The sequence below is a fragment of the Carcharodon carcharias genome, chromosome 4 (assembly GCF_017639515.1).
Source record: "Carcharodon carcharias isolate sCarCar2 chromosome 4, sCarCar2.pri, whole genome shotgun sequence".
Lineage (NCBI taxonomy): Eukaryota > Metazoa > Chordata > Chondrichthyes > Lamniformes > Lamnidae > Carcharodon > Carcharodon carcharias.
The window spans coordinates 166468886-166487688 of NC_054470.1; the positions used below are offsets into that span (position 1 = coordinate 166468886).

An 18803-nucleotide genomic window follows, 5' to 3' on the forward strand; every position below is an offset into this window, starting at 1 on the left:
CTTGTTTCATATGTTAACAATTCAACACTGTCTGTAGGACTTCAACCAGCTTCCAGCTACCATGAAATTTTGATGGCACCATGCATGTTTATGCAAGCATGTGGAAGAACGGAGGCCAAAAACTTGCTCAGAATGACACACAAAAAGGGGGATGGGGGTAACAATGTGGGAAGTTGTAGGGATCTCTTTTTGACCGACCAAAATTGAGGCTTATTTTGTGTTCACTTTAAGCCTCCCTTAATTCATCCATTTCGTGAAGAATTCATCCTTCGGTATTTGCAAACGTTCATAGAATGTGCATCTATTGCTTTCTCTTATCAAAAATTGTCTGCCTAGTTGTATGACTCCCTTACAATATTGTTTGGCCTGATATGTACTCTTAGGTGGTCTGCCATTACTTCCAATAGGCCTTTCAATGGGGTACAGCTGCACAACAATAGTAAACTGGATCAAATTTTCCAGATTTAAACTGAAACAGTACATCTTGAGGACCACATTCATTGTGAATGAAGTTCCTAATTAACAACGAACTTATAATGACTTTAATCAAACTACCACTTAATTGAATTTTGTATTTCAAGATTATTGTAGATTTATATGCCCCATTAAGTAATCAGATTTTCACATTTGTCAAGTTAATCTGTTAAAGGAAATAAACAAGGAAGAGTAACACCTGGAGAAAGCAAAGTACAGGAACATTCTAAATATGCAACGCAATTCAGCAATTGAGGGCAATTTTTCAGACAAGGGGTTTGCTTCTGATATGTACAGCAACTAAACCTTTGCCAAAGAAAAATATCTCACCTTTGGAAGCTCTTCAATCTGGTTAGCATCTAAATAAAGTTCCTCCAAGGTCTTATCAAAGGGGAAGATCTCTTTGGGCACTTGTTCCAAACTGCAGTGAGAATAGTCCAAGACAGTGACAGCTTCTTCTTCTCCCCTTAGACAGCGACATGGCACCAGCCTTCCAAACAAATTACGCTTTGTCGTCATGATTAAGCACTGCAAACAAAAGAGAGATTCAATAAGGCTTTGTAGCTGTAGAAAAATCATTTGCATACACTCCGTTCCACACCAAAAATGTCAAAAGTGTACATAAAGCTCCAATGATATCAGTGGCTGCTTAAATTTCACTTTAAGGTAGAAGGCATTTGAACTACTTCTTGTTTAAATGTACATCAGTTGTGTGTTCAGTATCAATCAATATTTAGAAATAATTATATTAGCAACAAATTCCAAGAAAAGTCACACCAAAATCCCTTGATGCTGCTTATTAATGAAAGTTGTTGTACTGTTCATCAACAGTAGCAAAAGACAACAGCCTTTTACAAGAAAGTCAATTTGGATCAGGCCCATCACTCAAGGACACAGTTCACTGCAAAAATATGTACACAGCCAGCCTTTGAATAACAATTTTACCCAGTGCTCTTCAAAGCTTTTGCTTAAAAATTTTTATGCACGTACATACAACAGCGGGTGGGTAAATGAAAAATACTTCACATTCCATTGACATCACATGCTACAAATTTGCATGGTGCATCATGTCAATCCTCTTAAAAGCATCCCTAATGTTTACCTCAACTACCAAATTTTTGACGATGCTATACCCAAGGACAGTTGCATCAAATGATTTGGCACACAGGACTGGGAACTAGATCAAGACCATTTTATTGAGAAGGGCTGCATTCACGATTTAGCAAAGGATTGATCTGCACAATACATCAAAATGGTCTTTGTTGAAAAGATCATTTTGACAAGTCAAGTCACTACCTGCATCCTTACAAATTTTCATGCTTTCTTCATACCAAATAAAAAACAAAATGTGGTCCAGAACCGAAAAAGAGCAAGGGGGAAGAGAAGAAAAACAAAAAGCAGTGCCTCTTCATGCCTTCCCTAAGAATATGATTTACTCGTAAGCTTTTCCATATCTGCAACAGATTTCAAGTGAGGCCTCTATGATAACAGGAGCAGTTCACCTGAATCAACTATTCAGTGATTCTTTCTAGCACTATTGGGGGCCTGGAGTAGAGAGTTTACACAGGGTGGTGGCACCGAGTATCTCTTGGGTCCCTTTGCTGACATCCTGGCCAAATGCCCATTTTGAAGCCAGGTCAAAAACAGTTTTATGTTATATATTGATTGCAACCTCTTTTATCCCCCTTCCTGAGGGAGGTTGTTCCTCAACTTCAAGCTTTATTTTGCCCCACAATTTTCACCTTTGGTCATCCAGTACATGGGGACAAGAACGATGGGTGTTTTGTTTCAAGGCCTCGCAGAAAGCTGCTGGTCACAGGTCAGGGTTGGAGATAATTCATGGGAAGGGCTGCTCCAACTGCTGAACATTCTTCCGAAGTCTTGCGTGAGCCTGGGCAATCATGGGACAAGGTACCATGGTGTTCACCAGTGTCTCTAAAGCATTACATGACCAGTGGGCAGTGTTGAGCATACTATGCTTTGTCAAAGATAACCAGTACTTGTTTTAACACTTATGAATGCGTTTTTATTTAACTTGGACATCTGTATTAGTGGCAGTCTTGACTTGAGGGAAGCAGATGTTAGTTTGCTTTTTTAAAAAAATCCTGGTAGCATTGTGTTCCTGTCCTATCATGCAATACAGTGCCCAAGTAAAAGAGACAACTGTATCAATAAGCTTCCTTCATTCACCAAACTCTCCCACCAAGTCACCCATTACATTTAAAATGTAACGCACAGCCAAATTTGCAAAGAGGTTTATTTTAAAATGTTAAACGATTTTGGAGGAGCAGAAATTAAATTTATGCTTCAGATCATGACATGTCGAACGACACTTAAAATTTGCAATCTTTATCATACAGCATAAAGCTTATCATTTTATGGCCAAATCTGGTTACGAGCAGCTTCTTATTTATTCATTTCAGGATGTGGGCATCACTGGCTAGGTCAGCATGTGACTCATCCCTAATTGCACTTGAGAACGTGGAGGTGAGCTGAATTCTTGAACCGCTGCAATCCCTGTAATTTAGGAGAGCTGTCTCAAAGACTAGTCAAGCAACAGCCTGACATAGTCATCCTCACGGAATCATACCTTACAGGTAATGTCCCAGACACCACCATCACCATCCCTGGGTATGCCATGTGCCACCGGCAGGGCAGGCCCAGCAGGGGTAGCATCATAGTGATAAACATTCGAGAGAGAGTTGCCCTGGGAGTTCTCAACATCGACTCTGGACCCCATGAAGTCTCATGGCATTAAGTCAAACATGGGCAAGGAAACCTCCTGCTGATTACCACGTACTGCCATCCCTGATGAAGCAGTGCACCTCTTGGGAGGAAGCACTGAGGGTGGCAAGGATGCAGAATGTATCTGGGTGGGGGACTTCAATGTCCATCACTAAGAGTGGCTCAGTAGCACCACTACTGACTTGAGTCCTAAATGACTTAGCTGCTAGACTGGGTCTGCACAATGATTGTTGATGAGGATGAGGTCAAGTATGTTTTTCCCTCTTGTTGGTTCTCTCACTACCTGCTGCAGATGCATCTGTCCATGACAGTATCAGTAGGAGTGGCCAGCGCACAATCATTGTGGAGACAAAGTCCCGCCTTCACATTGAGGATACCCTCCATCGTATTGTGTGGCTTCAGATTTTGAACTGATCTAGCAACTCAAGGCTGGGCATCCATGAGGCACTGAAATCCCGAGGTGAGGTGAGAGTGACTGACCTTGACATCAAGGCTGCATTTGGCAGAGTGTGGCATCAAGGAGCCCTAGCAAAACTGGAATTAATGGGAATCAGGGGGAAAACTTTCTGCTGGTTGGCAGTCATACCTAGCAAGAAGGAAGATGGATGTGGGTGTTGGAGGTCAGTCATCTCAGCTCCAGGACATCACTGTAGGAGTTCCTCAGGGTGGTGTCCTCGGCCCAACCATTTCAGTTGCTTCATCAATGACCTTCTCTCCATCGTAAGGTCAGAAGTGGGGATGTTCGCTGATGATTGCATAATGTTCAGTACCATTTGCAACTCCTCAGATACTGAAGCAGTCCATGTCCAAATGCAGCAAGACCTGGACGATATCCAGGCTTGGGATGAGAAGTGACAAGTAACATTCGTGCCACGGAAGTGTCAGGCAATGACCATCTCCAACAAGAGAGAGAGTCCAACCATTGCCCCTTGATGTTCAGTGGCATTACTATCTCTGAATCTCCCACTATCAACATCTTGGGGTTGCCACTGACCAGAAACTGAATTAGATTAGCTATGTAAATACTGTGGCTACAAGAGCAGGTCAGAGGCTAGGAATCATGCGACAAGTAACTCACCTCCTGACTCCCCAAAGCCTGTCCACCATCTACAAGGCAGAAGTCAGGAGTGTGATGGAATACTCCCCATTTGCCTGGATGAGTACAGTTCCCACAACACTCAAGAATCTTGACACTGTCAAGGACAAAGCAGTCCATTTGATTGGCACCACATCCACAAACATTCACTCCCTCCACCACCAGTGCACAGTAGCAGTGGTGTGTGCCATCTACAAGATGCGCTGCAGAAATTCAAGAAGGCTCCATTGACAGCACCTTCCAAACCCATGGCTACTACCATTTAGAAGGACAAGGGCAGCAGATAGATGGGAACACCACCACCTGGAAATTCCACTCCAAGTCACTCACCATCCTGGCTTGGAAATATATCGCTGTTCCTTCATTGTCACTGGGTCAAAATCCTGGAACTCCCTTCTTAACAGCACTATGGGTGTACCTACACCACATGGACTGCAGAGGTTCAAGAAGGCAGCTCACCAACAGCTTCTCAAGGGCAGTTAGAGATGGGCAATAAATGCTGGCCCAGCCAGCGAAGCCGACATCCCATGAATGAAAGAAAAAAAAAAGTTCAACTCTCCAAATTCAGTCGAGCGTCTGTGGAGCAACTATTAAATAACTTTCAATTGATTATGTCACAAACAAAATTCCAAATAATGCACATATTGTAAAGCTGCCCTGCATCAGCGAACCCGCATATCTATTCCCTATCAATTTGATAGAGAAGGGCAATATGCAGTGGAAAGAAGCATTTATTGCCCATCCCTAATTGCTCTTGTTCAGAGGGTAATTAAGAGTCAAAATGATTCTGCTGTGGGTCTGGCTGCAGACCAGGTAATGACAGCAGATCTCCTTTTCCAAAGGGCATTAGTGAACCATATGGGTTTTTATGACATTCAGCACTGGTTTTGTGGTCATCAGATTTTTTAAATACCAGATTTTTATTGAATTCAAATTTCACCATCTGCCTTGGTGGGATGCAAACCCAGTTCCCCAGGGCATTACCCTGGGTCTCTGAATTACTAGTCCAGTGACAATACCACCATGACACCACCTCCCCTTCTGAATATAATTAATTCTAAAAACTAAAACATAAATGTAGTATTGATTTCTGGATGCTGGTAATGGTGTAGATGCACAACAAGCTCTTGGATATATATAATTATTCTTGAAGATTATTTCAGATTGGAATGTATTCCAATCAATCAACAGTTTTAAAAGTCAGAAGTGAACGACAAGGTAGCAGTCACTTTCGCAGCTGACAAATTATACTTCATTTCATGCTACTCAAAATATTTTATGCTAAATATTGCTATTCTAAATATTATTTCTTTGACACCTTCATTCACTTTTTCTCATTTGCAAAAGGAAAAAATCTATTTGAAGTTAATGTTGTTTAAATAAAAATCAGAAAACTACTTTTAAACTCCAAATCTCAAAGACAACTTCATGAATAAAGATGCTCAGACATATACAAATGCTATCAGTTTTAAAATGCTGATAGCTAAGTAGAATAAAAGATAACTCACTTACATACCACATGATACATTTCACAGTATCTTTACAGTGCAGGAGGCCATTCGGCCCATCAAGTCTGCATTGGCACTCTGAAAGAGCATTCCACCTAGTCCCACTCTTCTGCCTTATCCCTGTAATCTTGCACATTCTCTCTTTTCAGGTAGCAATCCAATTCCCTTTTCCCTTCTTCCCAATTCCACCCCCCCCACCACTCTCCTCAAATTGTTGACCTCTTATTCATTTCATCTCGCACACTGTTCATTTTTTATGCAAACTGGCCATTATTTATGTAATGCCTTCACAATGAATGCTAGTGGAATATTTAATCTGAGTGTTTTACTGATCCTGTCCCCATAAATATCTACCTACAGGAATAGCAGGGTCCCTTGTTAACTTCCTTTCGCAACACCAAGGCCAACTGTAGAGCTCCCAACACTACCACAACCAGGATTAACTAATAACCAAGTAAATAAATAAACTTCAAGGTTCAAATGTAGGATTTTTTGGTGCACATGGAACAGCTGATTACTAGATAAACTAAACTAAGCTTTATTGGAAGCTCTACATTTCCAGTATTAATTTGTGAAACAAAATCCAAAGACTAGCACAAAGTTTGCCTTGCAGGCTGTAAACATCTGTAAATATAAATACAGCACATCCACCAGTTCCCCTTTATCCACAGCATATATTACTTCTTCAAAGAACTCCAATAAATTTATTAAACGTGACTCCCCTTTCACAAAACTATGTTGACTTTGCCTGATTACCCTGAAGTTTTCCAAGTGCCCTGCTATAACATCTTTAATAATAGCTTCTAACATCTTACGGATGGCAGATGTTGAATTAACTGGCTTGCAGTTTCCTGCTTGTGTCTTCCCCTTCCGCCCCCACCACCACCCCAACTTTTTGAAGAGGGTATAAATTCGCTAATTTCCAATCTAATGGAAATTCCCCCAATCTAGGGAATTTTGGAAAACAAAAACTATGCATCAATTACCTCTAAGATAAAAGCAAAATACTGCGGATGCTGGAAATCTGAAATAAAAACAGAAAATGCCAGAAAAACTCTGCAGTTCTGGCTGCATTTGTGGAGTAAGAAACAAAGTTAATGTTTCAAGTCCATATGACTCTTCTTCACAGCTGAAGAGAAGCTCTGAAGAGTCATTCGGACTTGCAACATTAACTCTGTTTCTCTCTCCATGATGCTGCCAGACCTGCTGAGTTTTTCCAGCATTTTCTGTTTCTATTTGCATCAATTACCTCATGAGACTTTTAAGACTCCAGGATGAAGTCCATCAGGGTCTTGGGGCTTGTCAACCCACAGCTCCAACAATTTTCACAGTACCACTTCCCTGGTGATTGTAATTTTCCTGAGTTCCCCCCTCACTCCCTTCCATTTCCTGATTTACAGCTATTTCTGGATGTCACTTATATCGTTTATGGTGAAAACAGATGCAAAATACCTGTTCAATTCATCTGCCATCTATCTCTTTTTCCATTATTAACTCCCCAGACTCACTTTCTAAAGGTCCAATGCTCACTTTGTTAACTCTTTTTTAAATATCTAAAGAAACTCTTACTGTGTCTTTATATTTCCATGTACAGGTATTAGTTCATACTTCTGTGTACAGACATTCAGCTAAAATCATATTGTTGATTGCATATGTGATGCAAAAAGTAGGGCTTAAATACCAAGAGATGTCTAAAAAAATACAACCAAACATGACTTTAAAAAAAAGTCCAGTCAGTGATAGAAAACATTGATTCTTGTGCTTGACAAGGACGAATTGGAAAATTCTCTAATCTAAGGAACTAACCTCTCTCCCCTCATCAATTTGCCTCCTGTTACACACAATGACAGACAGTATTCTAAAATCTTTAAATTCTTTGTTATGACACCTTGAGATTTTGAAGCTGGGCAAATTAAAGATAGTGTTTTCTTTTTAAAAAGACCGTTTTCTTTAGTTAACAGGAACAATTTTTGATCAAAATAAAAGCAAAAAAAAACCTGCAGATGCTAGAAATCAAAGAGAAACAGAAAATGCCATAAACACTCGGCAGGCCAGTCAGCATCGGCAAAGAGTACAGCTGGGCTAACCTTTCAGGTGCAGGCCAATGATTAGCACAATTTCCTAAAATTAATTTCAAGCTGGTGAAAAGCTAGTCCACTCAAGAAAATCTTAAAATGCTTCATTCATCATTTATGTACGAAGCAAGGTTCTGGTTGTGATGTTTTCCACAAGTTAAAGCTTGAAACAAATTAAAACGAAGGCGTAGAAAATTCACTTAGTCAAACTCTCGAGCTGGACTGGTTCCAGAGAATGAGTGTCAACACCCCAACCCCCAGGCAGCAAACGCATACTTCCTGTTGCACTGTACCAAGCTATTGATGCAAGATCAAGTGTTGTATTAATTTACATACATTAGCTCTTTCTGACGTTTCAGATTTTTGCAGTGCTCACCAAGCTAATCAGTTCTGCAAATCAGTTCTGCACAGCAGTAAAACCAGGGTATTTGAAAGGACATGTAGGGGTAATAATAGTTTATCACTTTACACTCACTAATTGAATTTTTCTTTCAACTCATAACAAACAGAAACGAAAAGGACACTTTTAGATTTAATTTCTGCCATATTCACTTCTATGGAGCTTCCTTAAACTTGAAGGCTAAATTAATCCAGGTTAAACGCCTGCATGCCAAAACGTCCCTGTGATTGAAGTGAGACACCAAAAGATGATTAATTAAGTTATCCCACACAAAAAAGACAGTCTTTCACACTTCTAATCTCTTAAAAACAGGTGACACCTTGAACCCATGAAAAACTCAGCTAACCGGTAGTGTTATTTACAATTTTATCTGGTGTGAAAAGCTCCATTCGTATAGATAACCATCAGCATTTGCCCTTAATCACCTGCGGTATCACTTCTGCTGCAACTATTTTTAAGCAAATACTGGAAGCTAAGAATTTTCCACCTATTTTGCTCTCAGCTCTGATTCTGCCATCTCAAAATAATGGCATATACGCATTAGATTTGGTAATGTCTTTCGGAGAAAAGCTGATCAATTTGCATTGGGAGGGAGAGGATCCAGTTGTCATGTTCTACGGGGGAACCAATGACATAGCAGAACATCGTTTATGGCTCTGCCTAAGAAAATGTGGAGTTAGGGGCCAACTTAAACACACACTATCATAGATACTCGTCTCAGGGCTGTTACCCAAGCCTCACGCCAATTGGCGTAGGGTCAGGCAGATTAGGGAATTAAACATGTGGCTCAAAGAGTGGTGTAGGAAGAAGGGGTTTCGATTCATGGATCACTGGTGTCAGTACTCAGGAAAGAATGAGCTATTCTGTTGAGAATAAACCAGGCTGGGACCAGTGTCCTGGCCAATTGTATAACTCGGACTGTGGACAGGGCTTTAAACTAACAGGAGAAGGGGGGGAGGGAGAGTTCAGGTGAAGGGAACTTTCAAAATTCAAAGTAAAAGGCCAAGGCATTGGAACAGTATAGCTGTGTAGTTAAGGGCAAGCAGAACGGGACAGGAAATAGACAGTGGGTTTTTCAAAAATTAGATAAAGAGAGGTAAACTAGTGGCACGAGTAGAGGTAATAGATTTAGAACTAATCACCATTACAGAGGCATAGTTACAAGGTGACCAACAGGTTGGGAAATAAATATTCCAGTGTACACAATATTTAGGAAAGACAGTCAGAATGGCATAGGAGGAGGGGTAAGCCCTGATAGCAAAGGACGACATAAGGACATTAGTGAGAAACAATCTGGCCTCAGAAAATCATGAAGTAGAATCAGTAAGGGTGGAAATTAGGAATAGCAAGAGTCAGAAAACACTGAGTGGGAGTAGTTTGAAGGCCCCTTAACAGTAATTATATCATAGGGCAGAGCATTGTGCAAGAAATGATTGGAACTTGTTACAAAGGAAATGTAATAATTGTGGGTGACTTTAATCTTCATACAGACTAGGACAATCAAATTGGCAAGGGTGATCTAGGAGATAAATTTGTAGAATGTTTCTATGACAGATTCTTGAAGCAATATCTTGCAGAACTGACGAGAGTTAAAGCTATCCTAGATCTAGTATTGTGTAATATAGCAAGGTTAATTAGCAATTAAAAGGTCTACTGGAAAATCATAATGCCATTGAATTCGATGTTAAGTTTGAAAGTGACAAACTCCAATCACAAACAACAACCTTAAACTTAAAGTCAAATACATAGGTATGAGGGGTGGCTGACCATGGAGCGATATTGTATGTCAGTGGTAAACAGCAGAAGCCTATGTCAAAATCAGTACTCCCGATGTGGTCTCTCCAAAGCTCTGCACAAATGTAGCAAGACTTTATTCCTGTGCTTCAGTCCCCTTGCAATAAAGGCCAGCATACCATTTGCCACCTTAATTGCTTGCTACACTTGTGTGCTAACACTCTGCGTTCATTGTAGAAGCATATCCGAGTCTCTTTTGACATCAATGTTTAAAAAAGAACACACATCTGATAAAGGGCAAGGAACTTACACATTTTTGTTGGCAGAATGACAAAACAAAGGATATACATGCACTGGAGGCGGTACGGCAAGGTTCACTAAATTGGTCCCTGGGATGAGTGGGGGTTGTCCTATGATGAGAAATGCAATGAAGAGAAATTACTTCATTCAAAAGGTTTGTGGATCTTTGGAATTCTCTACCCAGAGAACTGTGGATGCTCCATCATTGAATACATTTAAGGCTGGGATAGACAGATCTATTCTCTCTAAGGGAATCAAGGGATATGGAGAGCAAGCAAGAAAGTGAAGTTGAAACCAAAGATCAGCCATGATCGTATCAAATGGCGGAGCTGGTTCGATGGACCACATGGTCTACTTCTGCTCTTATTTCTTGTGTTCTTAGAGAAAGGTAACAATTGCAGTAAATGTGTTACTTTTTGCGCAAGAATTATCTGATAGACAATATGAGTAGGTAAATAGATCTTTCGGGGTATTAGGAGGAAATGCTAACTCAAGGATAAATTGCCACTGTGTTACCTTCAAGCATAGAATTAAAGCAAGTTTGAGCATTTGCCACAATGTACATAACGTATCAAATTGCAACATTTGTATAAACAAAGTGACGTTTATTAAATGCACATTTTCATACTATTGCTGGAAACACTTAAAAAGCATAGAAGCATTGATTGCTAAATTGCCTGACATTTCTCAGAACATTTAATCTAGGAGTTCATCAGGGAAGAGCACCATGGGAACAGTAAAGAGAAGTACCTCAGGAAGTAGTCTTCAGTTTCAGTGTTAATTATAAATGGCTCGGGGATGGCTGACCAAGGAGCAATATCAGCAGAAGCCTATGTAAAAATCAGTCCACATGCAGTCATTGGCTGCCCCATTCAGTTACTCAACAATGCAACAAAATTCAAAGCAGCCCTAAACAAAAAAACACACATCTGATAAAGGGCAAGGAACTTACACATTTTTGTTGGCAGAATGACAAAACAGTGAAAGGTTTACAATCCAAACAACTAATAATCTATAAAAAAAAATTCCTTCAAATATCCAAGGTGAAAAGCTGAAGCAACATTGCATGAAGATGAAATTAACAAATAAAACAAATAAAACCTCTAGGCCAGGTAAAACAGGGAGTAGTTTCGAAAGACTCAGTTTCCAAGAGCAAGGATGGTCCAAAGATGGCAAAGGAGTTTTGAGGCCCAAGCAAAGTAAATGAGTTGGGCAACAGTATGAGGAGTCTCAAAGGCCCGAGGAGGAGGAAGATGCACTATAAATGCAACTCCTTTGTTTCAATTATAATTGAAGGAATATTGAAAAATTCATGAAAGGGGGAAGACAGACAGAACACCATCACATGTATACTACAAGGTTAGGACTGCATATTAGAGAACCTTAAAAATAACTTGCTGACAATGCCCACACAGTACGAAACGAAGGTAATCTATATTTTCCAGCGTTGGTGGACCTGGATATTTCCTGTTTCTATTTCTGACAATGTTCTCATGCCTCACCTAAGAGCAAAGTGTGTTCTAGGAAAGCTTCCCCATATTTAGGAGCAGTCAAGTGCTAGAAGGGAATACTAGAAGAATTAAGAGTTCTTATGGAGGCAGCGGTGGGTGGTGGGGAGGGGGAGGGGTTGCAAGAAAGAGCATGTTACAAAACTGAAGAAACAGGTCTTATTGAATGCAAATTTTGGCAATAGAGACACAAAAGTTTCACTTGATGATAAAGGAGATAAGGTCAAAAATGTTGGTAAAGCATCTGGGATGAGTATTCATATCTCTGCAGGAGTTGGTGCCTTCAGGGGAGGAAGAAAATTGGACTTTCTAAAACAAAATACATAATTATATTAGAATCATTCAATCTTGTACTAGTAATGAGAAAAATCCACAAGCACATTTTATTGAATACAAGATGAAGCAAACATGGATTTGGAAGCATGACAAATGCTCGTCTCTTGTCAGATCAAAAAGGAATTACTGGAATATCGTCAAGTGACTATACTGGTAGATTTGGCTAGCAGACAGCCTATATGACTGTCCCAAAACACAAGGTTTCACATTAACAGTTGCTGAAGACAAAGCAGCAGACGTAACTTATGATAACTTAGCCAACCAGGCTAAAATTTGGCCGAGCATCAGAAAAGAAATGAACAATGGCAAAACTCTGTCTGGGTAGCAAAGAACAGTGTCCAGCTTAGTCACATCATTTTGCACTGACATCGGATTGTCAGACCAAGCGACTCTACTGCAGAGGAAATTCAAAAGCTAAGGAACAGCAGAAAACATTTCAAGTACAAACATGCAGAAAGCATGTGAGAGCACGAAATGAATTCATTTTGCACTTTTTTCTGAAGTGGACATTGAACAGGTTTTAGTCTATTTCTTAGTCAATTAACCAATGACCAAGGTGTTCTCAACTACACTGGTGGAGTTGATACTGGCTCAGTAACATTTCTTAGATGTTTGACCACACTGTTATTGAAATCAACAGGCCAAAGAATGCTGAGGATAATTACAAGCTTCAAGGGGACAAAGCCTGAACAACTGATAATTGGATAGTTGCCCCTTGGGAAAAATGCTTAAAAGGGAAGGTAATTTTTAAATAAGGCATGGACAACAACAATAAAGACAGCTTGCATTTATATAGCCCTTTTAAGGTCCCCATCACAGGAGCATTATAAACAAAATTTGGCTTTGAACCACCCAAGGAGACATTTTAACAACTGACCAAAAGCTTGGTCAAAGAGGTAAGTTTGAAAGGAGTGTCTTAAAAGCCGGAGAGAGGGGTAGCGAAGTTTAGGGAGGGAATTCCAGAGCTTAGAGCTTAACAGTGGAGCGATTAAAACTGAAGCTGCACAAGAGGCCAAAATCTGAGTAGCACAGAGGAAGGGGCAAAGCCGTGGAAAGATTTGAAAACCAGGATGAGAATTTTAAAATTGAGGCATTTCCACATAGAAGCCAATGTAGATTGGCAAGCACGGGACGGGGGGGGGGGGGTGATGGGTGAATATGACTAGGCGAGAGTTAGCATACAGACAACAGATTTTTGGATGGGCTCAAGTTGAGAGAGAATATGGGAGGCCAGTCAGGGAAGCACTGGGATAATTAAATCTCGAAGACAACAAAGGCATAAACAAGGATTTTGGCATCAGATCAGTTTAAGGAGGGCCAGAATCAGGCAAAGTTATGCAGGTGGAAGTAGTTAATCCTGGTAATTGCCTGGATAATTAAAAAAAGACTTTTATTTCATTAGTGCTTTGCATGACCACTGGAAGTCTCAAAGTGCTTTACACCAAATGAAGTATTTTCGAATATTGTAGTTACCACTGTATTCTAAGAAATGTGGTAGCTAATTTGTGCTCAACAAACTCCCACATAACGATCAGATAAAATGTTTATTGTAACGTTGATTGAGGGATTAATATTGGTCAGGTCACCATGATAACTTCCCTGCTATTCAAAATAATGCCATGGGATCTTTTACATCCACTCAAGCAGAAGGGGCCCTCAGATTAAGGTCTCATCGGCTCCCTTACTACTGCATTGAAGTGTCAGCTTTGATTGTGTTCAAGCCCTGGAGTGGGACTTGAACCCAGAAACTTGTGACTCAGAAGCAAGTATGCTATCAACTGAGCCATGGCTGACTAATTCAGATTAAAGGTTGAAAGTAAGTCACAAGTAGTGGTCAGGGGACATGAATAAAAATTTCACAAATTAACTCTAAAGACCTCTTTATGAGCATTAGTCAACTTAGTCAAATTAGGCAGAAATTCTGCCTTCAAAATTGTCACATCGGTTGTCTTTTAAAATTAGTAGGACCAAAATCTTATGAAGTGTTTTGTGGTCGTAGAGAGCAGAGGGGGATGCATAAATGGATGGAGCACTCTGCTGGAATATTTTGAAATGCAGCAAGAGAAATGAGTGAATAAATTAAATGAGTGTCAAGTAAGGAGCAGAGAGTAAATTTTGTGTCTTGCTTGTTCCTTTCACCTGTTGCCATTCATGTTGTCCAGCAACTAAACAAGTTTAAACAAAGAAATAAACTCTTTCTTGATCAGGCGAGATGGGGTAAAATCATTGTGCTCTTATTCCACATACAGTTAACAATAAAGGACCATAATCTTGGCACATTTGTGTGCAAATCTTGGATTCTAACGGCATAACATTGCAGCACCCAAGGAAAAATATTACATTGATTCGTTAATAAATAATGTCAGGGGTGTCAAATATCCACAAGGTTTAACTAATTAGAATTTTTTCTTCTGTGCAACTACCTTAATGTTCTCAAGTTCTGCAATTACAGCAGTTATTTATATAACCCTTTTAAAAATGGTAAAAACGTCCCACGGCACAATTACAAGTCACTTTGAAGTTTCTTATGCTCAGGATAACCCTAATTTTCATTAAGTATCATATAATTTACTTTAGGCACCTCACCCACAGGGAAAAAAAAATCAAAAAATTGAAAGCACTGGTTCACAATTCAAAACTGATGGAACTACCTTCTGACCTTTTTTGGTATTCAACCTCCAACTGACATTTACAAGATTTGTCGTTGTACCTCATCTGTCTCTCAAAGGCCAGTAGATACTTGCATCTAACTGCTAACTCTTTCCAACATCTTGTCAATTTTCTTCCATTCTCTTTTCAAGCTTCTGTATTATTCCCTATATCATGCTCTGAAAAGGCTTTCTTTAGCTGGTTTTGCATGCAATTGAAGCTCTTGACTTGAACACATGCACTGTAATCAAAAAATAACTGAATGCATAAATACATATCTGCAATATGAACAGAGCACAACAGGATACAATGGTTTGTGGTAAACTGCTCATGATGTGGCAGACAGACTTGTAATGCAACATTTTTATGTCGTCCATACCAAGCATTTACTTTCTGGAAACAACGTCCCAATTATGTTCTCGTCATGAATAACCACAAAAAGTAAATATAACACCATTAAATTCAGAACAACACCTCGGTGCAACTTAGTGCATTTACTGGATTATCCAACATATGGCATGAAACATACTGGACCAAAAAACAATTAAACAGTCACTGAGGAAAATACAACACGTTTGAAATGACTTACAAGTAAATTGGTTTCAAATGCTGTGCTACATCTTTCTGCTCTTGCTATTGGTCAGATATTTATTTAGGTTCATTTTATGAATCTTTACTGAATACAAAGAAACTGGATTCATTTTTTAAAATCAAAAATTGCAATTTAACTCTAACGTTCTACTGAAACAAATCATTCTATTCACCAAAAGAGAGACAGAATAAGAGTACTATTCAGTTTGTTACATAAGTGTTTGAATTGACCTGTCAGTAAGCCATAAACCACTAATGGTGGAAGATTCCCATTAACTAATGCAAAATCATAAATCCTGCTTCAAATACAAAAGGCTGCAGAATACTGTAACTGCAGAATACTGTAACTACTTGTTAGTCAGTAATTATTGCAGGACAATTCTTTTACCAAGTCAAAATGTTTTCATGCTGACACAAATTTAATTCTTAAGGCATTTATATATCAGTGTTACACAAAGAGCGAAAAGAAAAATGCATACAAGCATATGCATGAAATCTCAGCATGCGACAATTGCTCATTTTCAATCATCAATTATTTTTGAAAAAAATCACCTGTGGTTTATAGTTTCAGTTATCAAATGCACCATGACAATCCTGAAAAAACCTGAATGATAAATGTAAACTCAAAGTCTATGTACAGAAATCCAGAGTGTCTTCCGCTAAGATGTAATAAAAATTTTACATTATACAGGTTAATCTGGCAGTCACAAATTCCCATAAACAGTTCCATATATTCCAAGTCAGCAACTGCACTTCAATTTAACAAGTTAGCTGAAGTGCAGATTCACATACAAAATCCATGATGCTCAGTTTGGTTTTCGGCAGAGCCACGTGGCTCCAGATCTCCTTACATCTTGGCCTTAAGATGGAAAAAAAGAACCGAATTCTAGTGGTGAGACTAGTATGATTGGCCCTTGACATCAAGGCAGCAACTGACCAAATATGGCATCAAAGAGCCATGGCATCAAGGAGCCATGGGAATTGGTTGGAATCATACAGAACACAAAAGGAAGATGATTATGGTTGTTGGAAGCCCCAGAACATTGGTGCAGGAGTTCTTCAAGGTGGTGTCACAGGCCTAACAATCTTCAGCTTCTTCATCATGACCTTCCTTCCAATCATAAGGTCAGAAATAGTGATGTTCACTGATAATTGTATGGTGTTCAGTACCATTCATGACTCCTCAGATACCAAAGCAGTCCATGCCCACATGCAGTAAGGCCTGGATAACATTTAGGCTTGGGCTGATGAGTTGCAAGTAACCTTTGCAGCACATTAGTGCTGGGCAACAGCTATCTCGAACAAGGAAGAATCTAACCATCAGCCCAAGACTTGCAGTAGCATTATCATCCTGGGATTACTCCAGTAGCTGTGGGTACTGATCAGAAACAAAACTGGACCAGCCATATAAATACTGTAGTTACAAAAGCAGGTCAGGGACTAGAAATTCTGCAATCACTAACTCACTTCCTTACTACCAAAGCTTGCCATTCATTTACAAGGCACAAGACATGGGTGCGATTGAATACTCGCCACTTGCTTTGATGAGGGCATCTCTAAAAACACTCAAGAATCTTAACACTATACAGGAAAAAGCAACCCGCTTGATCGTCACCCCATCCACAACCTTAAACATTCATTCCCTCTCACTGCAGTGATTCACGAAGTCTCCTTCGCCATCACCTTCCAAACCTGTGACCTCTACCATCTAAGAGGACAAGGGCAGCAGGCACATGGGAACACCACTTGTAAACTCCCCTCCAAGCCACACATCATTGCTCCCTAACTTCACTGTGAGTGTACCTCACACTACATGGACTGTTCAAAGACAATTAAGGATAGCAACAAATGTTGGTCTTGTGAGCAAGGCTCACGTCCCTTGAGAAAACAGGAAATAAAACAAATAAGAACAAAAATATAGCATTTCTGAAGTCATTTGAAGAAAGGAAAAGTTACAGGACTAGGTAGGTAATAATTATCCTTTATTTTGTCCTTTAGCATATAAGACTACATGACTATAATTTGTCAGGCCAGTTATTGCAACTTAAACAAATGATAGCATTGAAGCTAATGTTTACGTGTTATGCTTAAATTAACAGTATTTGTTATTAAATGACAGTCTTTTAAAACTTTCCAACATGCTACTAACTGGACATTTGATGTATTCAGTTGGTAATATGATTTCAGGTTCATCTGGCTTTTGAAGCTTGAAATTACAGCTCTCATTTATTCAAACTGGGTTGCTCTGGGATGTTTTCTCATCATCACAAAGTAACCCACCAGGTCTCTATTTAAGGTAGGTTCAAAAAAATTAAATGTTTTTGCATGTAGGTGAACAGAGTACTTCAAACAATATACCCTCCTAATCTTTCCTTCTCTCAAGTAGCTTCTTACATTTTATTTTAAGAGCTTCGGGGCAAGCCACAACACCTGTCAGTGCTGCCTAATAGTTGACAGCCAAATGGGAATTCAGTTTAGCATTCTCAAACTCTCACTGGTGGTGGTCAAAATGCCACCAACAAATGGAAAAATAACAGGTCAAACAACAAAGAAAGCAGACTCCAGGGTAAATGGTGCTACAGCCAATGATAATCAATCAGGAATACTATGTACCAGTGTCTAGTTTATAGAAGGCTGAGGGTAAATTACATAATTGCTCTGATATTGAACTCTAGCAAAGTCTAAGAAACTGTACGATCCAAATAGCACATTTTGGAAAATTTTTCCTTATGCGTGTTTCATCCATTGTACTAATAATTTACATATCTTAAATTATAGAAAGTTAACTATACTGGAACTTCCGTAATGTTTAAGTGGACCATTTATTTTAATGGGTCAATATTTAAAGCTAAGGCATATACATTACTTCTCCACCTGCCTGCAAGAGTGAACTGGTAAAGGCTGCACAAAATGTAGGAACATTTATAAGAATGCAGCTCAAGTTTACCTGTGCAATGCCGTGCAAGTTTACCTAAATGGCATTTAATGATTTTAATACTTTTTGAATGGTTAAGTGTTGCTCCATAAGCTGTTTTTTTTTTTTGCATCCTCCTGTCTCGTCCTGCTTGTAGCTACTCCTACCAGGCGATCTACTGTCATGGTATGTCAATGACTTTCCATGGTTACAGGGCTTATACTGTACGAGGATCCCAGAGGTGACTGACCATTTGCCTTCCTAAACATTATGACAGTGCCCCAGATGTGGTGCACACCTTGTGGTTTCCACCTTCTGAGCCATTGCCCAATTAACTTGTTAGAATCTTCTGCCTCATCTTCTTTCTGTACAAGTCTTGGGAAACAAATAAACATATACACAGGGGCCTAGGTTGAATAATTTCCTGTCAGTTCTGTCAATTATTAACTGCCAAGACACCAGAGTCCCTGGCT

General features: G+C 39.5%; 1 protein-coding gene across 5 annotated transcripts in view; it reads right to left on the bottom strand.

Annotated features, from left to right (window-relative positions):
* Window positions 1–18803, bottom strand: part of erbin (erbb2 interacting protein) — a 313059-nt gene that overhangs the window by 218721 nt on the left and 75535 nt on the right. For 4 of the 5 annotated variants that reach the window (XM_041185895.1, XM_041185894.1, XM_041185891.1 and 1 more), the window contains exon 2: window positions 805–1002. In XM_041185895.1, coding sequence (XP_041041829.1) covers window positions 805–993 — 189 coding nt within the window. In that variant the 5' untranslated portion in view covers window positions 994–1002. Of the gene's footprint in view, window positions 1–804; window positions 1003–14886; window positions 14995–18803 lie in introns of those variants that run through there. The other variant, XM_041185892.1, reaches the window with a different exon arrangement.